Source organism: Giraffa tippelskirchi, chromosome 6 (genome assembly GCF_054371585.1).
Source record: "Giraffa tippelskirchi isolate mGirTip1 chromosome 6, T2T-mGirTip1v1.2.pri, whole genome shotgun sequence".
In the NCBI taxonomy this organism is placed as follows: Eukaryota; Metazoa; Chordata; class Mammalia; order Artiodactyla; family Giraffidae; genus Giraffa; species Giraffa tippelskirchi.
The window spans coordinates 98,684,428-98,711,837 of NC_137280.1; the positions used below are offsets into that span (position 1 = coordinate 98,684,428).

A 27,410-nucleotide genomic window follows, 5' to 3' on the forward strand; every position below is an offset into this window, starting at 1 on the left:
AGCCCCCACTCAGCCTGCAGGCTGCCTCCCCCTCAGCCTGGCTCTGCCTGGAGTGGTGCAGAGAAAGGGAAGGTGGCCTTCCCTTGGCCCAGTGGGCTGTTGGGAGGTTTGGGGATGTGTGTCCCTGATCCCCTTGCCACAGGTCAGATGGCAGGGAAGGCTGTGACCTGTCAAGTCCCCTTTTCCATCTGGATTGAAGTTTTGTTTCTCTTCCTCCCCTACTTCCTGCTTCTCCCCAATGGGGCAGCCCCATGAACTCCCTCAGGGTTTCTTGGGTATGCTGTATGATCCCAGCTGACAGCAGGAAGACCCAAGGAAGGTGGATGGTCATCAGAGATGGGCGTTTTCTCTGGGCTGAGAGGTAGACGAGGCCTGTTTCCCTTGGGTTGCAGGATACCTGTGGAACATCCACAAATCCTCCTATTGGTTCAGAATCAGCTCTGAGGTGGTTTTGTCCTAGATTTTCTTTCAGGCTAAATGATCATATGTGTGTTTGAGATCTTGCTGTGTCATTGTCTCCTGTTGATGGGACTCTGCGTAGCATCCATGCTGCATAGATTACAAGGTTTGTGCTGTCCACATAGGTTAGCCTCTCCTGTGTGTCCTGTCTCTAGGTGGATGCCTAGGGTGTGCACTGTTTTGTACCTGGTTTCTTCACTCAGTGTCACCCACTGCAGAGGAAATCTGCAACCACACGTTGCAAACAATGTGGAAGATGAGGCAGTACTGTGAGTTTTTCAAGTTAAATGACTATCCTTTATTCTGAGATGATGTTCTTCCATCTGTCTTGTAATAAAATGTGTTGGGAATCTGATTGGGGTTTGTTTTGTTATTGATACATTCCTTTAAAAATATGTAGATAGATACAGATATTTGTGCCGTGGTTAATGGACAGCTCCTGGTGACCCTAGGCTGTCAGACAAGCAGCTCTGAAAGTCTGAACCAGGTTGAAGTCTGACCTTGTGGTGGAGCTCTGTGGGAGATGGAGTCCCAGCTCTGGAGCATGATTGTGCACATCGGGCTCTGGGTTACGACCCCACTCACAGCCCAGGGGTGCTTGTGGCAGCAGACAGGGGTACCTGAGACCCCCATTCTTAAATGTCTTCTCTGTGCACTGCAGGGGCTCTTGTTTACTGTCACATATTTCTTCCCATTTCTTTCTCCACATTTCGCATCAACTCCATGAAAATTACCGAAGTTCCCTCATACCAAAAGGTTGCTTCCTGAGGCCCAGTCCTGACTATTTCTGAGAAGGACATAACAGCCAGAGCCTCAGAATGGGCCGATCCCATTTCTTGGCCCTGCCTTCCCCAACCTGACGCAGTGATTTTCTAAGCAGCCACAGGGGCCTACAGCTCCCTCTGGAGAGCTGGGGGGTTCAGTGAGAATCCAGGTGATGACTCCTCAGTGGGTCAGTGTGAACAACGTCTGTCATCCTCCCTAGGCCAGCCGGGACCTGGTTTAGCTTTGGTCTGAAAGAGATTTTTGTCTTCTGGTGAGAACAGCCCCAGTCTGGCCAAGTGCCGGAGGCAGCGGTAGGAATACAAACCCTTTCATGTGACAGACCCGAGTAGAGAGGTGCAGGCCTGCCAGCAGCAGGCCCTCCCCTGCTGCAGCTCCTCCGGAGGCAGTGATTTGCATAGTCCCCATTCATCCTGGCCTTGAAAAGGAAGCCTGAGTTCTCAGTCCTCCCTGACCAGCAGTGGGCTGGGCTGCCTTAACTCTGTGGACGCCACCAGCTGTCCCCAGCCAACAACAGGTCTTGGTGCCTGGAGGGCAGTGGAAGGCAGTAGCTGCTCCATGGCCCTGAGTCACTCCGGAGGGGACAATTCAGGAGGTGGCAGGGTCCCACTGACCAGCACAGACTTTCTGCTGAACTGAGCGAGATTCAGATTTGTTTCTCCTTGTGCCTTTCTCAAGAGGAACTTGGTCAAAAAACGAGGAAGCCAGAAAATTAAGCTGTTAATCAGAGTCCCAGAAAACTTTAACCAAAAGCAGAACTCCCTTTTCTCTGCTCATTGTCATTCCTATAAAATAAACCGTGACCCCGGAAACGGTGGGTATAGGTGCCTTGTTGGCTCCTGGCTGTGGTCCCTCTGGCTGGGATCTGGAGGCATGGCTTGCCTGGGACACTCGGGCATCCTCAAACCCTGTGGTGCTAGGTCATGTGAGCTGGTAGGCACCATCAGCCTGTGGCTGATGTATATATAAAGCACGGGGTCATGTACAGTGCAGATCATAGTCTTTTTCTCTCGGCAGCCGCGTGCTGTCTTCTCAGCCTTAGTGCCTCCTTCCCAGGAGTCCCCGCATATTACAGGCCTCTTCTGGGACTCTGTTGCCTTCTCAGAACTCTCCTTCCCACCTTGCTCCTGATCTCTTGCTCCCTGTCCCTGACTGAGGATGTGTTTTAGGTTCTGTCTTGTGACTCTCACCCCAAGCAGGATGTCTCCAAGCTGCTCCTGAGTGAACAAGTGGGCAAGCGAGTCCATTACTCTCTTGCTCCCCTCACCTCAGTGACCCCAACCACCTCTTAACAGGACCCTCAACCCGCCTACGAGGAACTTCTCCACAGCTGGAGGGAGTCACATCCTGTCCCACCTGTAACCCTGGCCACCGGCAGTTGAGATCTGACAGCAGGATAGCATGGCCGTGCCAGGAGCAGCCAACGTTCTCTTTCTGAGCTTGAACCTGTAGGGTTTGCCGTGTGTCCTCACTTGGGGCCAGTGACGAAATGGATCACTGCTCCCAAGGCCAGGGCCTTGGTAGCCCTAACCTGGACGGGCGGGGTGGGACGGGGAAAGGATCATGTTGCAGCCACAGGACTTGGCTCCCTGCGCAGTGGGGCCTGGCCAGGGGGTGTCCTCTGCCTGTGTAGCGCTCACGGCCCTCGCCGCTCTCCCTGTCTGCCGCCCCCGGACTTGGTGTGGAAGGAAGGACGGTGAGGCCGAGGCGCACGTACCCTGTCAGTCCTAGTCATCGTCCCCTGAAAATACTGCTAAAGGGAACATTGCCATTTTCTTAGCCTCTGCTGCCCCTCCTCATTCTGAGAATTTTTGTCATTTGTGGTAAGGACAACTTTTATCTCAGAGCTCATAAAAGACACTGTGTTTCTCTTTGCTCCTCTGAGCTCAAGGCTATTTGTATTTTAAGTGTCTGATTAAGTATTGTTTGAGCCTGGCTTCCTGGTGTGGCTTTCAGGAATGCGGGCCCATGTTCCCTGACCAGGGCTTAGGGTGAGTGAGATTCCTGAGAGTTGCTGGGCTGAGGGTGGGGGGCAGAGGGTGATGCGGGCCGCCTCCAAGTGAACTGCTGAAGGGAGGCCTGTTTGAGGCGGGTTCAGGCTATTGAGACAGGGGCCCTGAGCAGCAGTTGGGCACAGCCAACCTTTAGTTAGGCTTTTCTACATCAGGAGTCTAAGTTAAACCTTCAGAACTACACTCAGGCTCCTCAGGGAGGTTCGGCAGGTGAGCCACTCTGTAACCCAGCAACCCTGAATCCTGGGCCTGTCTCTTGTGGGGGAACGTGCAGTGGGCCTCACCTAGCGATTCCCAGCTCGCGGAGGCCCTCGGCCCCGTGTCTGCCCCAGCCGTCTGTGGTCCTGTGAGTCTAATTAAAACCCAGGAGGAAGGCGGCCCCTCTCTCAGCACAGAGCTCGAAGAATGCCTGTGTGGACGGGGAGGGTGCCGGACTGAGGGAGATTTGTGTCTTCCTCTCAACAGACCAGGCCACCCAGGTGGGATGGTGAGGTTTGTGCTTCTCTTGACCTGGTGCCTGGGCCACGTGCTTTCTGGGGCAACACTGCTGGGCCAGGACTCCCCGCCTCTGGCACCCTGTGTGGTTTTCTGTTAGCCAGGACCTGGATTACATCCACTGAATTTTCTGCCCCAGAAGCTACCCTGAGAAGCATTGAAGGAGGCTTTCACCTTAAAGATATCTCTGAAAATGTGTATAGATAAGTAAAGGTCCCACCAGGAAAGAAGAGAAAAGGGCTTTGGGGGCTGAGGGTGGGTCCTCAGGCATTTGTGCATTTTAGAGCTCCTTCCAGGTGGGGTTGCCAGAGGCAGGGGCCTGGGAGCCCAAACAGCCTTGTGCCAGGTTCCAGGTAAGGTCTGCTGAGGCAGGAAGCTCTCCACACACCCCGCCCCAACAGTGGGGCTAGCAGGGAAAGCCGAATCAGCTCCAGGGAAGGTGTTGCAAGGCCCGCAGGCTCTCGAGTTTCCAGGCAGGCTGAGCACGTAGCTCTCAAGAGGGAGCTCAGAGTGCTGTGCCGCGACCTGAGGAGGTGAACGGTGTTGGGAAGGCCCTGTTCTGGAAAATTCGGAAGCACCAAGTGTGAGTAGGGCTTGAGGGTGGTGCGCTGGGTCCTCTGGGCCAGATCTGCCTTTTACTCTCCGGCAGTGGCCACTATATGCCTACTCTGTGCCCTGTCACATCCTGGCTTGGGAAGGAAGAGTGAAAAAAAGGCTGTAGCTGATCCCCACCCCCACTCCTTCCCCTGTGAAGGAAACTTGCAGGATTGAGGCCTTGCACGTCCTGGGACCTCACTGTCCCAGGCTGCCTGCCAGAGCCGTTGAGGGAGTTTCGGGGCTCAGCTTTGGTTTCAGCAGGCCAAGGTGTGGATTTTGGCTCCAGGGTGGCCACCCCACCTCCTCCGCACCCCCTCCCCGACCAGCAAAGTGGGAAAGCACCTCAGGGCAGGCCTTGAGAAGGGGCTGATGTGCTGCTGTGCTGGGGGAAGCTCAGCCATTATCTTTTACCTGCCAATCCTGGTATTTGGTCTGGAGTGTCCCCGCTGCCCAGAACGTCTCTAAGCAAATGTTTTTTTTCTGGGACTGTGCCTAATCTCTTTCCTCTCCCCCAAGTAGACTGGGTGTGACCTGGTGGGGGTGGAGGCAGCCCCTGGAAGGAGCTGGAGGAGATTCCTGGGCGATGGTGTAGGCTTCCCTCTGTCAGGAGATCTGGCATCCCCTCCCCCACTTCCACTGTTTCCCACCACCCCCACCGCTCATGCTGCCTGCAGGTCCCCAGCCCACAGCTGAGGGCCTGGCCACAGATAGATGTGTAAGAAGACTTTGTCCTTAAGCAACCCTTCTGACAAACTGCTCTCTAGAACTGAAGACAGGATGGAGGTGGGGAGAAGCAGAGGGGTATAATCTGAGGCTCTTTGCAACCTGGCAGAGTGGGGGTTAAAGCTGGGTTGCTTGCCTCTGAACTGATCTGAGCCAGTGCTGCTCTGCGTGCAGATTGGGGGTGGGGGGCAGCGGGGGCCTTGAGGGGCCATCCGCTCCCCATAGAGCTGTTCTGCGCCCCGTCCCCTACCAGGCCCACTGCCACAGCTGCTGGGGAGCCTCTGCCACCACTCCTAGAGCTCCCATCACCAGCTGGCTTCTCAGAGCAGGCGTTTGTTGCCATCAGCTGTCCCCAGGAGGGCAGACTTGGGGCAGGGCCTTCACCAATTCTGTGTTTTGATCAAGTGTGGTAAGTGCTCCCCAAGCCCCACATACCCTTTATAAAGGGAGACTGGTACCGGTAGGACCAGGTCACTGCCTCCCCAGTGCCAGGAGCCTGCTGGAAAGGTAGGGTGTGAACGCATGTCATTCTGCAAGTTGTCTTTGAGCCCTTTTGGCTGGCAGAGACAGAGTAATTGCTTGAGCTAACTTCTGTCTATTGAATATTTCCCTTTCGGTGAGCCTGGTGCTATAGTCTCTGTCCACGAGATTTCTTGAGATGAGGCCACAGGGGTAAAGTGACTTGTCTGAGGTCGTACAGCTATCAATATGAGTCAGGACTTGGACCCAGTCAGTCCAGCACCAGAACTCTCCTATGAGCCTTTTCCCTGGCTTGTTTGCAGGAGCCCTGGATCCTGGGAGTTTATAATTTTATTTCAGAGCCCTTCACTGGGAGTTAAGGAGGTCCTTTAATGATCTACTGGCTTGCCTTGTGCATCCCCATTTCTGAAGCCCTCAGAGGTCTGCACAAACCCATTGCATGGACCGCCCCACCCCCCCAAACTGCCTCCAGGCAGATACAGAGGGAAGCCAATGTGTTTCTAAGGGGAAGGAAGAATCTGAGGATCATGGAGGGTCTCAGTACCAGGGTGCTGACTTCGAAGTTTTGTCCTCAGGTAGGAGGGAGCCAGGTAAAGTTTTTGAGCAGTGGCATGATTTGGTCATAGCTGTGTATCAGGAACATAACTCTGGTGTCAGTGTAAACACTGCACAGAGCAGGGTGGCCTGTGGGGAGACTGGTGTGGGAGTCGGGACTGTACTTGGTGATGGCTGGATCAGACCAGGCTGGGGGAGGGGGAGGGGTAGCAGGGTGGAAAGGAGTGGTCAGATTTGGGAGATGTTTAGAAAGTAGTCCTGACATTGCCATCTTGCCAGATCGTGAAAGACTAGAGTGCTGGGATGGGGTTAGGAAGCTGGACCAGCAGAGGGCTCTGGGAGTGGAACCATGGATCTTGGGGCCATCTGCACTGGAAATGGGCCCTGGAGCTCTGCCTCTGCCACCTTGAAGTCAGAATGCTTCCGACCAGGGTCCCCTTCCTCCTGCTCTCTCTCTTTCCTGGGTTTTAACAGCTGTGCCTCTCACTCTCCACCGTCCATAGGGGTGAGGAGGGGCCTGGTGCCACCACTTGGTATTCTGAACTGGAGAAGAAGGCATAGGATATGCTGAAGGAGAGGAGGCTAGTTGATGCTGAGGGCTGGGAACCCTTGCCAGGTGAATATTTACAAACACAGCTGCTCTCTTGGCAACACCAGCACCGCTGATTCCCTTAGCTGCTGTCCCCCTCCCCCACACCCCCTACCCATGCCCAATGCTGCTGCAACCACAAGAGCCTCTTGGGGGCAGGGAATGAGGCAGCGATGGCTCAGACTCCAGGGACCACCAAGCCATGCACCAGTTTGACAGAGAAGGAGCAGAAGTCAGAAGAGGCCAAGGCCCTGTTAAGTAATGAGATGAGACCAGACTCCCAGGCTCCGCTTCAAGCAAAAAGTCTGGTGACACAGGCTGGTTCTGAGGTCCATGTCCTTAGAGGACCTGAATTTGCAGCTCTCCCCACCGGTGAGTCCTGATCTGAAGCATTCTCAGGGCATGTGAAAGCACCCCTGACTGTCTGAGGTCGGTGGGCCTGCAGGAATGACACCCTCTGGTCACTGCCCAGCCAGGAAGGGGCACAGGCCCAGCCTTAGCTCTATAGGAGCTGCAGTTACTTGAGTTGCCTCCTTAGGGTGGGCACCTGAATAGGAGCCTGGGGAGGAGTGGGTGGCCAAGCCCTTTTCCCACCACCCTCTAGTGTCCCAGGCAAGTGGGCTTCCTGGAAGGGAACTCAGCTGTGGGAAAATGGCAAGTTTGTAATGTGAGGCCAAGAGGGAGCCCACTTATAGTGTGTGCATGGTGAAGTGCAAGTGACTGGCCTGGCTGGTTTGTTCCCTGAATACAGGCTCTGGTGGTCATGTGCTGCCCCCTACCCACCCCCCCGACCTGGGCCTGGACTCTTCTGACCAGGTCTGAAGAGGGTTTTCTGTGGGTTTGCATGCTAAGTTGCTTCAGTTGTGTCCGACTGTTTGCGACTCTATGGACTTCAGCCTATCAGGCTCCTCTGTCCATGGGATTCTCCAGGCAAGAATACTGGAGTGGGTTGCCATGCCCTCCTCCAGGGGATCTTCCTGACCCAGGGATTGAAGCCCCATCTCTTATATCTGCCTGCATTGGCAGGTGGGTTCTTTACCGCCAGCGCCACCTGGGAAGTCCTTTCTGTGGGTTTAGCACTGTCGCCAAGGAGAGCATGAGTTGTGGGTGTGGATGGTACAGTGTAGGCAAGAGTTGGGGTGGCAGTGCAACACAAGGCAGTGGTTTGAGAGGCTGTAGTCATCTGGGGCTCAGGTCCTGGCTCCCCTTCTTGCTTACTGCACCTGTGAATGGCAGGTAACTTCTTCGGTGGAGTCTCTGTGTCTCCACCTCATAAAGAGTCATGAGGACCGAGCGGTGCAGGGTGGAGGCGTGGACTCCGGGGTGTACCAACATTTCAGGGAGTTTAGGCAGGTTCTGTTCTTCCCTCTCCTGGGGACTGTGGTGCTTTGGTGATAACTGAAAGCTCTGCACATCCAGGAAACCAGCCTCAGACTTGCGGCCCTGAACCTAGTACAAGAGTTCATGGGCTCCAGACTTCATTTCCTGGGTAGAATATTTAGTTTGCTCAGTGCTCCGTGGTCTCCCTCAGCTCCAGCCTTTGCATATTTGCTTTCCTCTGCTTGGGACACCTTTCCTCTTTATCCTTCAGTCTCGGCATCTGTGCTACTTCTTGCAGGAAGTCTGCCCTGACTCTCTGTACCTGAGTTGGGCATCTTTTCTGGTGCCCTATGTCTGATCTCAGCCCAAACTGCCCTCACAACACTGCCCATTCCCTTTTGGATCTCCCTGATGAGACTGCGGGCAGGCCCACATCTGGCTTGGCCCTGTGCCCAGCACTGAACTAGAGCAGAATGGGGCCATATGAGGGTCTGCTAGGTGAGTGGGTGGGTGGATGGGTAAGTGGATGGATGGTTTAGTCATTCTTTTCTGTGCTCTGTGACAGCCCCAGCATTGCAACCAATGCCCATGTTTGTCTGCAGCCTGGGGCCTGCAAGGAACTGCCAAGGGCCAGGGACTGGTGGTAGTAAGGCATTTGTGTGTGTGTGTGTTAGTTGCTTAGTCGTGTCCGACTCTTTGCAACCCCATAGACCATAGCCCACCAGGCCCCTCCGTCCATGGGATTCTCCAGGCGAGAACACTGGAGGTAGTAAGGCGTACTTCCAGGGTTTTCTCTGAAACTTTTGGGACTGCATAGTTGAGCCCCAGGGCTGGGCAGGGACTTCCTGAGTCTTGGCTTCCCAGCCTATGGAGTCAGTTGAGTCTGCTATAGGAAGTCATTCAGCTCTCAGAGCTCACCCAAGGAGCTGGTGGGCATATCTAGATTTTCCACTATGTAGTGAGTCATTTTTTATCTGATGGGCCTGGCTGTAACTTAGTCTCTTATTTGCAGCTTAAGGAAGTAAATCTCCCAAGAAAGCCAACTGGCCTCCTGCCCAGGGTCCTGCCCAGAGCAATTTTCCTTAGTGGATTTACCTTGGTCCGTAGCCTGTCCTCTGCTTTGGTGATGCAGAACCTTAATATCACCAGTTTGCCAGCAGTCATTTATTCCTGTGGGGTGGCCCCCAAAACTGATCCAACTCAAACAGGCTGCTGATAAAACTGGATTTCCAGCTCAGGGGCTCAGTGAGGACGCTCTGGCTGGGTGGGGGCTCACTTCTCTTACCCAGACCCTGTGGGTGGTTGATGAGTATAACCTGGGCTTACACAACCTGCTGTGCCATCTGTAGAGCATAAACCCCTGTGGGTCCACATATCTGGTTTCGGACACCTGTGTCCAGTGTTTATTTTGGCCTAGGCTGAACAGCCTCCTTGTTCTGACAAGCTTACCACTAGCCATCTCTTTAGTCCTATCATGCCTCTAGCTACACCACACCCAGGATGAGGAGCTTTACATGCCTGAGTGATACTGTCCCCATTTTAAAGATGGGGAAGGAGAGGTCCAGAGAAGTAATGTGTGCTCAACCTAGAATAGCTTACAAGTGAAGGAGAAGGCACTTAAACTCTGGGGCTTTGCCCATTTCCTCTGCAGTGACTTTGCACAGCATTGACCTCATCTTTGGTATGGTGATGTTACAGTTTAGCACAGATGCCATTTATTGGAATTTCAGCAGCTCTCTACTTTCCTAGGGGTCAAGCATTTGCTATTTGGCTCATATCCTGTGGCTGCAGAGTCTGTTGTTGGCCTTTCTCATGCTTTCTCAAGAAGGGAAACAACAGTCATGCATCCAGAGATGGGGGTAAAGGGCCAACACATGGCAGCCCAGAGCCCATGCAGCCCTCACTGACCTGGCAGACCCATAGGTGTCATACAGCTAACAGGAGGACCTAGTAGCACTTGGGGGCTTCTCTTTTTGGACCAAATTAAGCCAACATTGCTTGTCACAGAAAAGCCCCCATTGGCCACCCTAGGGCATCCTCCATGTGCCCCTAGTAGGCCCACGGTGTCCATTGGACTGCATGCTTTATCCCATCAGGGCACCTTGACCACCATATGCAGTGTCATGAGGGATGCTTGTGGTCCCTAGGAGAGACCCAGCACGTTGCTGAACCCCTTCTCTCTGAGCCTTCATTCCTTTTCCTTCCCACCAGCTTAACTCTCGCTCCCCTCCGTTGCCTCCTTTTCCCCTCTGAACATTAGCAGATGGGATCCCAGGGAGGACAGCACAGGGCCGTGTTAATGGTGGGCCACCTCTTCCTCCCGCCATTGGGTTCTTGGTCTGTGGTGGTACAGAGCCGCAGTGCAATAGTGGTCGGCAGTCTGGGGCTGCAGAGCCATGTCCGCACCTCAGCCTGGCTGCTCTTGGGAGCGCTGCCGTTCCTCAGAAAGTTGGCCCCAGGATCACCTCTGCCCCTGGCAGGCCTTTGGCCGTAACTTCTCTTCAAGGAGAGCCCCCTGGTGGGCCAGAATGTGGGCCTGAGGGGACTCTGCTATGTGTCACACACTGAACCCTCGCCTTCTGGTTCGCTACCCTCATATCTGTCCCGGCTGGTTTGTGGGCTCTGCCGCCTCGCCTTCTCTGTATCCCTCAGGGTGAGAGCTGGGTGCTGGCAGCCTTGAGGTGGAGTGAAAGGCGTCTGCATCCCTTCACCCCCACTCATCCTGGGCACGGTGCCAGGCACATCTTCTGCCCCTCCATCCAGTCCACACCCCGGGAGCAAGGGTAAGCAAGATGCTATGACCACACAAGAGAGGCAATACAGCCAGGCCCTGGGGCTCCAGAGGCATAACTCCAGAGCTGTCAGAGCACACTCTGCTCCTGGGAGATATGGAAGCACATGTCAGGCATGGCCCAGGGCCTGAGCATATGTTTCTCAGGAGAACTGGGCCGGATGTCCGACTGTCTGGTATGGCTGCTAAGGGCTCTCTGGCCTGTCACCGGGAAGGGCCTTTCCTGGCATCCAGCTCCTAGTATATGCTGTGCTGCTCCAGGAGACTGTACATCTCACCTCGCTTAGGGCCCAGCCAGGATCAGTGTGTGGCTTCTGACTCAAGTGGGAGGAGAGGCGCCAGACCCCCCACCCCCACCCCTTGCCTCCTGCCAGGCCTCCTGCCTCACCTGCCTCTCATTCCCCGCAGAGTTCTTCCTCTCGCTTCTGGAGAAGATGCAGACTCAGGAGATCCTGAGGATGCTGCGGCTGCCCGAGCTGGGCGACTTGGGCCAGTTTTTCCGCAGCCTCTCAGCCACCACCCTCGTGAGTATGGGTGCGCTGGCCGCCATCCTCGCCTACTGGTTCACTCACCGACCGAAGGCCTTACAGCCACCGTGCAATCTCATGATGCAGTCAGAGGAGGTGGAGGTGAGCAGTGTGTGAGCAGCTGGACTGTGGGAAGTAGTGTGCAGGGGACAGGCATCTTGAAGGTAGAACCCAAACTTGTGGCTTATTTGACCTCAGATGGCCCAGAGAATCTTGGTTTCTTCCCTGGGCAGCCAGCCAGGAAGCTCTGAAGCGGCCCTGGACAGGCTCTCCTGCCAGATGCTCCTTCTGCCTCTCCCAGTAACTGAAACCTGGCCAGAGACTGACGTTGGCCCTTGCCCTGGGCCTCTGGTTTGCCTGCTTCTTGGGGAGGGGGCCTTGGCTTATGGTTGCCTCAGTAGGAGGCCTAAGCATGTTCTCAAGGGGGTTGGGTAAATTTCCTCCCAGATTCTCCCTGTGCCCGACCCTGGTCTGGAGCTGGGACCCAGAGGGGCCCAACCACAGGGCCCTGCCCTTCCAGAGCACGCAACTCACAGGCGGAGCCACTGAGGGAAGAAGGGACAGTGGCCTGGCCTGGACAAGTGGTTCCAGGCTCAGTCTAGAAGGACCTGTAGGATTTGTTTCTTAAGTTTATGGAATTTATTTTGCCTTTTTAAAAAACTTTGAAAGTAGAAGTGTTAGTCACTCAGTCGTATTTGACTCATTGCGACTCCATGGACTGTGGCCCTCCAGGCTCCTCTGTCCATGGGATTCTCCAGGCAAGAATACTGGAGTGGGTTACCGGGCCCTCCTCCAGAGGATCTTCTTTTAGTTGTTTTGAATAGTTAGTGTATTCACACAGTTCAAAAGCAACCAAAGGACATAGACTGATAAGCTTCCACCTTCTTCCCCTTGCCTCCCAGTTTTCTTCCCCTGAGAATTGTGTTAGCCGTTGTCCACAAGCAAACGTATAGACATCTGCCCATGTTTTAAAATGATAATACACCACATACACCATGCAGCACCTTGCTTTTGCTCTTGACGGTATGTCTTGTAGCTACCGATCATAAGCGTGACAGAGTTTTGCCTGGTGGGAGAGAGCACAGGTCGAGATAGGAGTGGGACCTTTAGAGCATTTTTCCAGAAAATGCTCTGGAAATGTGTGCAGAGGTGCAGGTGTGTGACAGCGACCTGGTGGTTTTAGAAAGTGGTGATTCATATGGTGTGGCTGGGAGGTGGAGAAGGGCTGTGGGTGCATAACTTAGTTGCCTGTGGTGACCAGAAGGTCTGGATTTGCAGGCCAGCCATACCTTTTACTAGCCTTATGGTCCTTGGCAGTTTTTTTTTTATAAATTCTCTGAGCCTCAGTTTCCTCACGTGTCAAGTGGGCAATAAAAAGAGAACCTGCCTCCTAAAGTTATGGTAAGGATTGGTGAGATGATGCAGAGGAAGCACTAAGATGAATTAACTCACCTGGAGAGGCCAGCAAGGACAAAGCCCCATGAACTGGAGAGGGACTCTCTGGGTGGACAGCCTGGATCTATTTGGGGTTTTCAGTAGTAGGAGAGACAGGACCATTTTTGCTGTGGCTTTGCAGGGGCCATGTGTGGGGAGGCACCTGGGACTTCTGGGCTAGAGGTGACAGTAATCTGGATGCGGTCAGGTTGAGGGCCAGAGAGCGAGTCCCTCGTGGGTCTGGCGGTGAGGACAGGGCATGGGCACAGCTAAGGCCTCTCTTCCTGGGAGGGTGGTGCCCTCCCTTGCCTCATCGCCCAGAAGTGCAGGAATCTGGAGCGACTGTAGTGAAGGAGGCGAGGAGAGAGTGGTAGGAGGTGAGATGAGAGACATAAGAGGGATCCAGATCATAGAGGGCCTGGTAGCATTTACTCTGGGTGCTACATGGTAGGAAACGATTCAGATCATGTCTCTCACCCTGGCTTAAAATCCTTCCCAGCTCCCCATTGCCCTCCACCTAAACCTCAGGCTCCTTGCCTTGATCTGCTGCCTCTCTGGACCCCTCCATTTACCACTTGGAGCAGCATGAGTTGCCTCCAGCCCCCAGGTGCCCTCCTGCCCCAAGTGTTTGCACTTGTTGCCGCTGGTGAAACTACCAGTCCTTGTTCCTCATTCTGCCCAGTAAACCCCTTTGTATCCTTTAAAACCCAGCTCAGCAGCCACGCTCTGACCCACCTGCCCACACAAGCCCCTTCTGTCCCTGGCACACAGTCTCTTGCTTCATCGTTTCTGTCCCCACCGAGTGCTCACCAGGTCTGATTGTAGTGGTCCCCAGATTCCCACAGGTCCTCCATGGGCCTGGTGCTCAGGAGTCACTGGCCAGACAACTGTCCACTGCAAAACAGCTGAGTGCCACCTGTGGTTTAGAGTCCAACTGTTTGCTTTGTGGCTGTCACACTGTTCCTCATACTTGATGTTCTAAGAGGTAGCGGACTGTGGGCCAGCCCAGCACAGACCAAACAGTGCTGAGAGAAGAGTTGAAGCAGTGATTCTGAAGAGTTCTGGGCTTGGGAGCCTAAGGAAGGGTGGCATGAGGAAGGGGAAGAGGCAGGAGAAGCCCAGCTCCTTTCCCAGCCCCCAGCATACATGGCGTTTGCTACCTTCCCACTCAATTCACCGAAGGTCCGGGCTGTTCCCTTCACAGCCTTCTAGGCCTCTTTTCCCAGGAAAGTACCTTCAGCCAGTTCTCAAACTAATCACACTGTTATGTGAGTGATGGATGGCAGCCGTGATTCTTAACCTACATGCATAGCAGCAGCACTTTGACGGGTTGATCCTGATGCCAGGGGGTGGCCTGACTCCAGCCAGCACCCCCCACTCTGTTGTATGAGTGAACCATGGGTGTGTATGCACAATAACTAAAGATTATGGGCACTTAGTGTATGCTGACCTGGTGTGTGGGTGCTGTGTGTGCATGTGTAGGAGACCACTACTGGGCCGATGGGTGTGAGCCACCTCTTTGAGTGTAGATGTGTACAGGTCCAGTGTGTACAAGCCACGTGTCCATGAACGTATGTAGTGGTTGTGTGTGTACAGCCCCAGTGTGTGTAGGCCATGTGTGTGAGTGCACACAGAGAGTGTCCCAGTTCCAGCCGTGTGGCCCAGATGTGCATCCCCACTGTGCACAGCCCGGTGCCCTCTCTTGACACCCCTGCCTGCCTCAGCCAGCCTCTCTGTTCTGTGCTTGGCTCGTAGGACAGTGGTGGGGCCCGGCGATCCGTAATAGGGGACAGCCCGCAGCTGCTCACCCACTACTATGACGACGCCAGGACCATGTACGAGGTGTTCCGCCGTGGGCTTAGCATCTCAGGTGAGAGGGGCCATGGGGGTATGGAAAGGTCGTGGCAGGGGTTGAGCAGGTGCAAGGGTGGGAGTGAGTAAGCATGGTTCCAGGGGTACAGCGGGTGAGTCATGCCCAGGGTCAGAGGAGAGAAGCCATTCTTAGCCCTCCTGCCACCCAGTCACACAAGTAACTGCTAATGCGGCCAACGGCTGACCTCAGCTTTTGTCCAGCCCTGGAACCGCTGACCTTAAGCTATCTCTTAACGCATACTCCCTGTCTCCCATTGGCAGCCCCTGGTGAGCCTTGAACTACCAGGCTACTGGCTGGCATGGCTCTGAACCTGACCTCCAGGATGTGTGGGTGAAGGGAGTTGTCACAGAGAGGCAAAGCGCCACCTCTGCCCAGTGGCCCCGGGTCTCTGTGTCCTCCTGGGGCTGCATCACACATGTCATGGTGGGAACTAGCTGGCACTGTGTCTTTTCCCATTCCTGGGCCTCCCTGATCTCCCTGGGGAGATGCCATGCTTGTGTACTTTAGGCCTTCTTGCACTAAACAGGTTTAAACAGGCAGGTGGGGAGCAGTTCACTCGGCCCATGGACTGCCTCCCAGGGCGGGAGGTTCATTCAGGCGTCTGCTGAGCAGGTCCAGGTGGCACTGCCACCCTGAGCCCCTCCCTGGTACAAGGTCTGCTTATCTCTCTGCAGGGAATGGACCCTGTCTTGGCTTCAGGAATCCCAAGCAGCCTTATCAATGGCTGTCCTACCAGGAGGTGAGTAACAGAAGACAGCCCCCACCCTGTCTACCCACACAGACCTAGCACTTGGAACGAGGTGGGAGGGTGGGTTGGGGGCACCCTGGAGGGTCTCAGTTCCTTTTTCCTTGCCTGGCCTGTCTGTCAAACTCCTGGCAGCAACCTTTCAAGACTCCAGCACACCTGGGCAGGGAGTTGGGGAGCTCCCTCAGACCATAGACATCCCACCTGCGCCTCTCCCTTCCCTGCTGAAGAACCCTTGCTTTCTCATCACTGCTCTGTGTCTGTGTGCAGGTGGCCGACAGGGCTGAATTTCTAGGGTCTGGACTTCTCCAGCACAATTGTAAACCATGTACAGATCAGTTTATCGGCGTTTTCGCACAAAATCGACCAGAGGTGAGCATCAGCCTTAACTGGTTTTAGAGGCATCAGTGGAATACAGGATTGGGTACCATAGAACAACCCAGCTCCCACTGTCTGAAGGGTCTAGGACAAGAGGAAAAATGGAGATCCTTCATCCATGCCATCTCTCACTGCCTTGGCATTGCCTCTAATCAGGGGTGGACATTTCAGCCAAGCTCCATCCATACCCCACCCAGCTGCACCCCACCCAGCTGCACCCCACCCAGCTGCACCCCACCCAGCTGCACAAACAGTGACTCCCTGAGCCATGGGAGAGGAAGGACCTGGAAGAAGCCCATACAAACCCCGGAGGTGGGCTTGGGGTGATTTGGAGTCCCGTGATTCCCTGGAGCAAGTGTGGACTAGAAGGCTGTGGGTGAGCAGGCACAGCCCACTAAGCTGCATGGGTCCCTTGCCTTGTGCACAGGGCCAGAACACAGCACTCTTGTCACAGGGCCCCAAGCAAGGACCCTGGTTGCCTGGGCCTAAGGGCAGTGCAGCCCTGCTATCTGCTCTGTGCTCCCCCGTCCCCCACCCCGATTCTCTCCACAGTGGATCATCGCAGAGCTTGCCTGTTACACATACTCTATGGTGGTGGTCCCTCTATATGACACCCTGGGCCCTGGGGCAGTCCGCTACATCATCAACACAGGTGAGCCCAGCTGCCCCCTCCTGCCCCTGGTGGCCAGCCCCACTTCCCCTTCCTAGCCTTCAGCTTATGCTGACTGTCTGACACTAATAAGCACTTTGCTGCCATTCCCAGAGAACGCTGGGGGCTTCAGTTCTGGCCCTTGAATTGGCTTCCTGAGTCCCCAGTTGGGCTTTACTTGAAGGCTCCTTCCACATGGTAGGGCTGCCCCGAAGGAGCTTCGGCACCAGCCCCCCACATAGGCTTCCAACCCTCTGAGTTTACTTCAGCTTAAGGCGAGTGCTGTGGGTGTGATCATGGTGGGAGCCGAACCTGGGGAAAAAGGAATGTTTGGAATCTACCCCAGGGAATCTCTTGAGGGTAGATTCTAAGCATTCCTTCCAAGAGATTTCCTGGTCTTCTGCCTTTGGCTCCATCCAGGCTTCTGGCAATTTCCCTCTGGACATATGTCCCATGTGACCTGTCATATGTGTTCATTTACACACAAGCTTATCTTGTGGCAAACACAGCCTGTGGTTCTGCTACCTGGCTCGTGCTGCCTGCGGTCACAACCTGTGCCCGCACAGCCTGACTCTCCCTGACAACCCCTACAGCCGACATCAGCACCGTGATCGTGGATAAACCTCAGAAGGCTGTGGTTCTCCTGGAGCATGTGGAGAGGAAGGAGATGCCAGGGCTCAAGCTGATCATCCTCATGGAGCCATTCGAGGAGGCCCTGAAAGACAGAGGGCAAGAGTGCGGGGTGGTCATTAAGTCCATGCAGGATGTGGAGGTGAGGGTCTGCTTCTGGGCTGTTTCCTGAGCCACAGCTAGTTGGCCCTTGAGCCAGAGCTGCTGGTTATCTGCCCATCTTATGACCCTGGGATGGATGTCTGAGGCCATCAGGGTTTTCATGTGCCAGGGTTCAAACAGGGGAGGCTTCACAGGGGCTGGTGGTGGGTAGTGGAGTTGGTCCCCACAGGCATCCTCTTTGATATGGGCTCAGCTGGTTGGCACAGTTAATGACACAGGCACCAGTAGGTGGATGGTGGTGACAGCCTGCCGCAGAGCTATTCCCACAGCCTCTGGAGTCTCCTCATTTCCTGTTAACGGCTAGCCTGTCTGAGCCGGAGGACTGTAGTAAACTGGAGCTCCAAAGTCCTGAAGAGGTTCTTGTAGATGTCTCCCAGGCCACCAGCAGCCAACAGAGCTGGTTTCCTTTTCATGGCCTCCCCAGAGACATTGGGCTGGTGGCAGCCTATGACCTGCTGGAGTGACACAGGGCATCCTCCAGGGCCTCGGGCCTTACTCAGTAGCAGCTGACCGCCATTGTATCCTAGACCCGTGGGCCTTCCAGTTCTCCTGTTTCCCTGCGAGCTCTTGAATGCCTTTGCCCTGCCATGGTTTTAGGGGCCACACCTAAGCTGGCAGCCCCAATCTGCCCGTCTAGCCCTGACCACTTAGCACGAGGCCCAGGCCACCTAGTCACTCCGTCCTGATGTACCGTGGACCCCTCAGGCCATCTCCCCATTGTGCATGTGTATAGTGCTTAGCCTCTCCCTGGGCTGCAGACCCCTATCTGTGATGTGTGTGTGGCCAGTGCCTGGGTGTGTATCTGTGTATTCCCTGGATTGGGAATCTTGGACTCTGGGCTTGGTGCAGGAGCAAGGCATACTGTGTTATTTATTTATTTATCTTTTTTTGATTAGAACTTTTGAGTATTTAAAACCAATGTTTTCCTCTTTCAGGACTGTGGCCAGCAGAATCACTGCGATCCTGTGGTAAGCTCATTTTCTAGCAGGTCTTGATTGAGCAAAATAGTGCCCAGGGCACATCCTTACAGACCTTCCTCACCATGCACAAAGCTTGGTAGAGAGGCCAGAGTAGCACCCCTGTGTTAATAAGCAACTGAGGAAATGTCCCCTTGGGTGCTGAGGACTTCTGTGAGTGAGGGTCCAGAGAGGGACCTGTAACAGGACTCAGATGTTCGGGAGGGAGGAAAAAGGGCAGCCAATCCCTTGGGTCTCCAGTAACTTTTTCTTTGGGAGACCTGATGTTTTCCCTTTCGGTGTAGTGAACTCTCCAGAGGATGGGATGGACAGGAGCAGCAACAGAACCGGAAGTGGATGCCTTGTGGCATCTGCTGTCTTTATCTTTGCTCTCTGAACTTTTCTGTGTGTCATCCCCAAGTGATCCTGCCTGAGCTGGAATCACCAGTGAGGGTCACTACCCCCTGGGAGGGGCCATGTGGGGACTTTCAGCTTTCTAACCAGGCTTCTTACTTCCAGCCCCCTCTGCAGCTAAGCTCTTCCCACTCGCTTCACCACCCTGTGAGCCTTCTCATGCACGGGCAGCAGCAGGTCACATCCCTCTGCCCAGGGCCCTTACCTTCCCAATAGCCCCTGATGTGTTCCTGCCTCCGCACACTGCTCCCCCCCCAGCCCCCCGCCCCTAGCCTTAGAGAACTCCTCTCTGACCCAGCAGCATGCCCTATCTCTTGCACCTCTGTCTGTGCCCAGGCTGGTTTCCTCTCCCAGAATGCCCACTTTCACTTTATCTGGAGAGATGTGGCTTGTCCTTCAATCTCAACTCATGTCACCTCTTCTAGAAAACCATCCTCTACATGCAAGTGGTCATGATGGGCTCCTCCTGGTGACCCCAGGACTACATGCACAGGGCAAGGGCCAGATGCAGAGCAATCTTAGTGACAGAGTGAGTGGGCAGCTCAGTTCTGGGCTCCATGTTCTGTTCCCAAGCCTAAATGCAGACATTTGGGGGAAAAGTGGGAAGAAAGGAGGAAATGGGCCACATTGCCTAGAAAGGTGAGATCTTTGACGAAGGCCTGTGTGTGGCCACTGCAGCACAATCCCATTAGGATTCAACTCAGGCACAAGTCGGGAGGTGGCAGGAGCAAGTGTGAGGTGGGTGAGACAGATCTGTGTCCATGCCTGGTTAGGTTTCCTTGGCTTTTCTTCCTCTTTCCTGGGGACTTGCCTGCTTACCTTTCCGATGAGAGCATGCAGGGCCACACACATGTGCCAGTACATTGCCTGCATCTCACAGCGTGCACACATACATGAGGTGGGGCAGGGTGTGCACAGAGGGGCTGGCCAGGAAAGGGTTCCAGGCTGGCCACACTGGCTGGGTCTCTAACACACTCCGCTTCTTACCTCTATAGCCCCCGAAACCCAGTGACCTCTCCATTGTGTGTTTCACGAGTGGCACGACAGGTAAGTGAGGCTTCTAGCTCACCAGCCAGGGCCACCTGCTCCTTCCCTGGCACCTGGACAGGGCGAGCAAGGGCTCTCTGGTGCCCTCTGTTGGGGGGGAGGCGCTGAACCTTGTCCTGTGCCTGGCTCCAGACGCTGGCTCCTCCCTGCTGCTCCCAGCAGCCAACACAAGGCAGCGCAGGGCGGCTGGATGGTGTGGACTAGGAGGACTAGGGTGGGGGCTACAAACTTCCCAGAGTGGGGAACAGAGGCGGTCTAGGCAGTGGGGTCACGCATGACTCTGAGGCAGGGCTCTCACCCCTCTGCTTCCTGCCCCTGCTTGGCCTTTGTGTCAGGGACTGGGGAAGGAGTGTGGAGTTTGGTGTCGGAGAGTCTGGTTTTGAGCCCCATCTCCACCGCTTACTGGAGGGGTACGGGACAGTCACTTAGCCTCTCTGCCAACGCTGTCCCCAATTTCTCACCTGGGTGGTCAAAGGTGCCAAATAGGGGGTGGGAAAGATGTGTTCGAGGGCAATGCAGATGATCTGTGGCTGGTGTGTTGTGGGCAAAGGTGTCAGGAAGGGGAAATGACTCACACTCCATGCCTGGTGCAGTGTTGGCGGGAACAGCCAAGGAAGGCTTTCTGGAGGAGGCAGGATGCACTTGAGGACCAGTTCCACAGGCATGGCATTTTGCAGTCTTCAGTGGCCTGTCCACCCTGTCACTCTGCCCCTGAGACTTGAGCACAGACTGTGAAGCAGGCGGGGTGGGGACTGTCCAAGGGGGCGCCAGCAGCCAGTGGATACAAAAGGCTTGTACCCTCTTCTCCCCCCAGCCCTGCCCAGTGCTCTTCTCACTGCTACCTCTCTGCCTCATCTGATAACTCGGGAATGGGCAGGAAGTTTCTAGCCTCTTCCCCAGACCTAGGGCTGGCCTACTTTGTTGATATTTCTTGATGGGCAGTGAACTAGGGCTCCCCACACCTTCTCCAGATGCAGCCTCTAAGGCATTTGGCAGATCCTTGACCAGTCCCAAATGCAGGACTACCCTTGTGGGTGGAGCATGATAATTATGACTTTATTGAATCAAAATGGGTTTTGCCATTAACTCATGTGGGTTTGGGGTTTCCCTGATGGCTCAGCAGTAAAGTATCTGCCTGCAATGCAGGAGATCCGGGTTCGATCCCTGGGTCGGGAAGATCCCCTGGAGGAGGGCACAGCAACCCACTCCACTATTCTTGCCTGGAGAATCCCCTGGACAGAGGGGCCTGGCGGGCTACAGTCCACAGGGTCACAAAGAGTCAGACGTGATTGAAACGAGGTAGCTCGCCGGCACCTCAAGTGGGTGTGAGAATTTCCACCTTACTGCTAAACCCTGTCAGAAGAGAAATAACACAGCCTCTGCTCCCCAGGAGCTGACATCCAGAGGCAACCCAGAATTTAAAAGTATGCCCTTCAGGTTTATGTTGCTTTTTATTAAAGAGTTTCACAGTGTGAAATTTTGATAACCTGTCCCTCCACCCTGGGTTTGGGAGCAGGTCACTACTCTGGCCTTTAACTTTGGATCCTTGCTGTTCAAGAGTGTCCTCGGGCTTCAAAGCACAGAATCACTTAGTCACAACTATGTGACTAAGTCACTTAGTCACAAAAATGAGTCACTTAGTCACAATTGCTGCCCCCTTGTATCTGGAAAAGAACTTCATGATGCAGAAATGTGCTGTTGCCTAGCTGTGGAGGACAGGCCTGGTGTCCAGGGCTTTTTCAGACCATGGAATCACAACTGGAAGCTGAGCCATTCTGCCCAAGCTCTACATGGAGGAAACAGAGTACATGGAGCCTAGAAAACAGGTCGTGATTTGGTGCCCAAAGCTCCCACTCCAAAGTTGTGGTGGGTGCCAGAGTGGAGCTGGGGGAGGGAGCAGGCCCCTTACCTGGTGTCACCCCACCTGGCCGCACACTCGGATTTCTGTGGCATCAGCCTGAGGCTGTGCTGTGTCTCTGATGGCTGTCCTCTTGTCCGGCACACCACAGCTGAGGAGGCAGCTTCCCTTCCATGATAAGTGTCCTGGCCTTGGCTTCGTCAAGAGCCACGTTGTTCTTTCAGTGAGGAAAGACGGAAAATACTACCTGAATCTGACATTTGAATCATGATTCTGGTGGAATCATTCTGGGAAGATTTTTCTCTTGGTGTGTGATGGAAACATCCATGGAGATTCCCAGAATAAGCCACTAGTCAGTCAGGCCAAGAAGGCCCTGGAGGAGGTGAAAGCTTGGGGTTTGTCTGCACTCAAGGATGGCTAATGGGTGGGCTTGTGGTTGGTTGTTCATTTCAGAATAAGTATTAGCTGGATGAAATTGAACTGCCTTTCCCAAATAAAAGATACTCTTTTATACTCTGTGAGTATAACATTATACTCTGTGAGTATAACGTAGCCTAATCTGGGGACTTGGGCCCCATGAATGATAGTGCAGATGTATCCTTATGGGTTCATGTACGCTGTCTTCCCAGAGAAGAAAATACAGTGGTCTTTTAAAACATGTCCTTGTTAGTCTGTGGGTTTTTAGCAGTCCTTTTCTGATGTATGTGGATTCATTCATTTAGCTCAGTTACCGCTTTGCGTCAGACCTGGTATTATAGAGGCCAAGGACACAGGGATGGAGAAGACACGGCCCTGCCCTCATGAGCTCACGGCTCATGTCCCGAGGCAGTTCTCTGCCTTGAGGGCCTGCATCCCAGGGTGCCTGGAGTGCTAGGCCACCCAGAGGTCAGCACAGCAGGATGGAAAGGACTCCAGGTCTAAGCAGAGTCTTGAAGGACTGGTGGTTGGAGGAGAAGAGGGGGGTGGACATCCTCAGCCGAGGGAACAGCATGTGCAGAGAGGACCAGCAGCAAGAAAGAAAATGTTTCTGCGAGGGAGAGTCGACTGAGGAAAAGAGGGGTCTGGTTACAGGGGCAAGGAACCCTGACAGGAGAGGAGTGATGGGGGTCAGAGTTCCAAATCAAAGCTGCTTCCAAATCAGAAGCAGCTCTAGAGGCCAGAGGAGGATAGAAGCTGTCAGCATTGTCGGGTGGCTAAGCTGTGCCCACGGGATGCTGCCGCAAGAGCACCTGCTGGTGTCGTGTGGTGGGGGCGGTGCTGGGAGCAGAAGCTGACAGTGATGGACTGAGGAGTGGGTGGGAGAGGAGGATGTCAGTTCAGCAAGTGTGGACAATTCTTTCAAGAGCTGTGGCTGTGTCACCAAAAGGCATGCTCCATAATGTTCTAGCAATGCAACTTGAGAAGTTGAAATCTGGAAACAACTTAAATGCCTGTCAGCAATAGAATGGTATATCTACACATACGAAGTCATAACTCAAGTGAAAGAAAACAAAAGACACAAAATATTGTATGATTTCTTTCATATTAAATGACAAAGCACAGTAAAGGATTCTCTGGTTTCAGAAGTCAAGGACTGTGGTTGCCTCCTGGGATTCTGCTGCCATGGAAAGCTGGTGATGTTCTGTTTCTTGATCTGGGTACTAGTTGGCTGGATAACTTGTACCCAGATAACTAGTACCTGGATAATTTTTTTCACTTTGAAAAAAATCTACTGAACTATGTATGTATTTGGGCACTTTACCATATGTATGTTATACTGGAACAGAGAGTTAATTTTTTTAAAAAAAGATCAGCTGTGAAGGGATGACAGAGAACAGAGTGGCAGCTGGTAGAAGCCATGGGGTTGAGGGAAGGTGGAGTTTTTGTTGTTTTCCTGGAAATACTTGAAAGTGTTTTAAACAATTGGGAGAGTGCCAACGGAGACAGAGAAAGGGGGATGAAGCTCAGTGGAGCAAAGCCCCCAAAGTTCTGCTTTGGGTCGGGGGAGAGAGCGGGCTTCTAAGTACTGTAGAGAGATACCTACCTGGGGGGACAAAAGGAGGAAGAAGGGCTTCTGGGAGGCCAGAAGGATGGGAGACCTCCTCCGTGGAGAAGGAGTAGGGTCCTGCCTGAGGGTGAGATGTGTCGTGAATGGACCAGAGTCTAAGCGGGCACCATGTGAGTTTCTGTGAGGAATGCCTCTCTTGGGCTGGAGACTGTGAGCCTCTGGGGTCACATTGTGGGAGGACTGGAAAAGGTGGGCAGCTGGATTGACTTGGTGGGGTTACCTGAGTGGGGTCTTCCAGGGGACGCCTGGGGGCTGAAGGTCTTGGCGGGAGAGTGGCTGGAGTGAGGGACCCTGGAGTCCAGCTTGGGAGGGAGAGGAGGCTGGGGAACATTATGTATCTGGAGTCACAGGAAAGGGTCTCAGCATGCCAGGTTAGTTCTTCGTGGTGGCAGCGGGGCTGGGAGGCTGAGGAGGAGGTGGAGGCCCCAGAACTGGAGTATCCCCTCTATTCCAGCTGAGGATGCCCAGGGAAGCCTGTCATTTAGCCTAATGCATTAAGTGCCCATCGGCCCTACAGCTGTGCCTGCTCAGGGTGGGCTGTCTGGGCAAAGGCTCACCTTGACTTATGCTTTTTGCACCATCCCATTCACGATTTGTGTGACCACAGGCCTAAGATTACATCATGGCCCTTGTGCTGTGCAGCTTTAGGGGAGTTTCTTAAGCTCTGTTAAGCCTCAGTTTCCTGGGGTAGGAAATGAATACATCTGATACCTATAGCATTGACTTGTTCCAAGAAATAACTGAGCTACCATATATGAAATGCCTAGCACAGTGCCCACATTGGTGTTCAGTAATTGCCTGCTGTTACAGTTATTATTTGTATTCCTGCTAGTCCTTGAGTTTGATGTTTAAAAAAATCGGTGAATATGGGGTTGATGAAAGTAAGACTCAATTCTTAAAAAGATTTGGGAATGTTTAGCAGGGAGATGAACACTCTTATCTTCATTATACAACTTCTAAAGCGCTTCTGTCACTGCTATCTTTCATAACCCACCTTTGTGTGAAAGCAGAAAAAAAGAGCCAGAGGAGCCCCCAGCCAGAGGACCCAACACTGCTCCCAGTGCATCTCCCATCCATTCCTAGAGGAGAGATCTTGAGCTCAGCTTCACCCCACAGCTGCTCCATCTCGGGACCAACATCCATCCAGGGCAGATCTTCACCCAGTGAAATGCCCTTCTGCTCACCAGCCATGGGTGACCCACCCAGGAGCACTGGCTAAAGCCAAAATGCTGTTTGCAGAATCTGAAACTCAAGAGAGTTTTCTTCCCTCAGCAGCTAGAGAGAAAATGAAGTGCAAGGATGGCGAGTTTATAAGTACAATGTGGGAAATGGGCCACAGGTTTCATTCTGCCAAGACGTGAGGGCCTGAGTAGCCCCCCTTGTCACTGATGTTGCATCAGGAAAGGAGAGAATCAGAGGACATGGTTTTGCAACTTTGATTGCACATAGGTCTAGGTGGGAATGCTTAGCTTTTTCCTCCCATGTGAGCAACTTGGAAACATTTCCATATCACGTTTAAAACAAATGCTACCAGGGGTGTGTCCTTTTCCTGAATCAGAAAAGCAAGCAGAGCCTTTTCAAAGGCTCGCCTCTCACCTCCCAACTCAGACCTTGGAGTCTTCTCCCAGGATTTGTTGTCAGTGTTTACCTCTCCTTTATCCTCTGGGGCCACATCTAGAGAGGACTTGAGGAAATAATTTGAGCATTTCTGGGAATATTTAAAAATTCTGCAACTCACTAGAAGTTTGTAAAATTTTATTTATATCTACAAGAAACATTTGTTCTTAAAGCTGTAAGCTTTTCTTATCATGTTGAAGAGAAAAGGGGCATGTCCAACTAAGCAGAATTGAATAACTGCTACCATTGTGTGTATTCTGGCCTGCAATGAATGGAAGCTTTAGAAGTTTTTCATCAATGAGGACAAATTTCTCTTGAAATTCTCAAACTCTCCACTGAGGTTATATTAGATGTGAGCAAGTTACCCAGTCTAGCAGGTCTAAAGCTGTGTAGCATAGGACCATATTTTGTGACAGTTCTGATTTCATACTTGGTATTTTGGGGGTGTTCCTTAGAAAAATTCCAGAATTTGGGAATCCACAGGTGAAAATTTCTAGATGATACTCGCAGAATAGTTTGTGGGTCCGGGGACTCTTCTGGGATTTATACATAGACAATGCAGGGAAATTTCTTAATAAGGGCTTGGGTTTGAGGAAGGATGCTGGGATGAAAGAAAGAGAAGCAGTAAAACAAAGGTGCATGGATCTTATTTTCAAAAGGAGGATATTTTAACAGCTATTAGAAAATAATTTTTTTTCAATCCTGTAACTTTCTATGTCCCCCAAATCACCTCTGTGATTTGCAATATGGATGTAGGTGCCCGATCACATGTTAAAACACACCACGTCTTGGTCAGACAGAGGTGATGCCATTATTGATGCTTGTTTCTGACAAACAGGTCACCAATAAGGTGAGCCTCAGAGAGTATAATTATGAGAGCAACTTTATTTTTGTCTCCAGCTATTCTTTTACAATTGCTTGGTGGGGATAGCTCTTTGTCTGCCCCTGGATAACACTTAAGCATCCATGCCTTTTCTGGTCCCTCTCAGGTGAGTCCCATGGGCATTGTAAGTCACAAACTCAATCTTGATTCAGAATTACAAGTGTCGGTCCAAAATATGAAGGTGTCCACTTCATTGAGACTTCCCTGCCCAGGCCAGGGCTGGCTACAGGCTGGGTGGGGAAGGTATGAGATCATGCCTTCCCACCTGGTAGTCCTCCCCCTCCTTCACTGGCTGATGAAGAGGTTTCTGCCCTCTCCCACCAGATGAAAGTAGGGAGGGAGAATGGGTTTGGGCAGATGTTTACAATTCAGTCTGTTGTTTCATGGACACTTTTAGGAGGTCTGTTGAGGCAGGCAGTGCCTCTTCCTTTGGTTATCTGCTCCCCGCTTCACATCCACTTCTGTCTCTGGTATATACTTTATTGCCCCCTCTGATTTGAGGTGGGGTACTGGCCTTCAGATAAGATTCCTTTTTAAGACACCATTCCCACCACCTCCTGATGTTCCTTCTGTAGACTCCATGTTCAGTTTCTGGGATTTATTATTTGATTTTCAGCCACAGCCTTCTTCACCTTTCTTATTGGGAACCCCGAGCTGTAGGGAACATGATTGTGCTTTTCAAATAGTCTCATTAGGGGCTGAGTTAGCTTGGGTTTCAGATTGGAGTTGGGAGAGAGGACCCGTCATTCCTTCCCTTTTGATGAGCTGTAGGACTCAACATAGCTCTCCGAAGAAATCCTCACAAATTCTCCCTCATTCATTCATATTCTCTCTCTCTCTCTCTTATTGAAGTGAAATTCACATAGCATAAAATTAACCTTTTTAAAGTGAACAATTGAGTGGCATTTACTGCAATACTCTCTTAACCTCAACTCAGCCCTTTTATTACCTCTTCTCTGGGTGAGGGTTGCAAACTTAACATTTTGGTTTATTTGGTATTTTGGGGGTAAATTCTGCACATGGTCTGACCCCTCACTTTTGGAGTTTAACAGATCATGTATCTCCTGCCTCAATGGAAACTTGTAATTTAATATCTTTTGTACCTGGCTGGGTCCTCAGAACTTAGATAAGCCCCATTTTACAGGTGAGAAAGGGAAAACAACCTGCCAGTGTCATGCTGACAGTGAGAGGCAAGGCCAGGATTCGAGCCTGGTCAGGTCTGTCCAGGAGCACCAGCAGTGTGTCTCCGCCCTGACAGGAAGTGGTAACCAATGGCCTCCCTCCACAGCCTGCTGTGTCTTCTGTCCCCACCTGGCCTCTGGGCCATCCTAGCAGCCTCGGGCTTCCTCAGGTGCAGCAGTGGAAGGTCGTGTCAAGACAGAGCAA

At 53.0% G+C, this 27,410-nt stretch overlaps 1 protein-coding gene across 41 annotated transcripts in view; it reads left to right on the forward strand.

Annotated features, from left to right (window-relative positions):
* Nucleotides 1–27,410, forward strand: part of ACSL6 (acyl-CoA synthetase long chain family member 6) — a 65,383-nt gene that overhangs the window by 7,196 nt on the left and 30,777 nt on the right. For 33 of the 41 annotated variants that reach the window (XM_081500193.1, XM_081500169.1, XM_081500190.1 and 30 more), the window contains 8 exons: nt 11,213–11,433; nt 14,521–14,635; nt 15,313–15,377; nt 15,654–15,755; nt 16,314–16,413; nt 17,004–17,182; nt 18,138–18,170; nt 19,568–19,619. In XM_081500193.1, the coding sequence (XP_081356319.1) occupies nt 11,239–11,433; nt 14,521–14,635; nt 15,313–15,377; nt 15,654–15,755; nt 16,314–16,413; nt 17,004–17,182; nt 18,138–18,170; nt 19,568–19,619 (841 nt within the window). In that variant the 5' untranslated portion in view covers nt 11,213–11,238. Of the gene's footprint in view, nt 1–3,174; nt 4,333–6,607; nt 6,721–11,212; nt 11,434–14,520; nt 14,636–15,312; nt 15,378–15,653; nt 15,756–16,313; nt 16,414–17,003; nt 17,183–18,137; nt 18,171–19,567; nt 19,620–27,410 lie in introns of those variants that run through there. The other 8 variants (XM_081500188.1, XM_081500185.1, XM_081500201.1 and 5 more) reach the window with 4 other exon arrangements.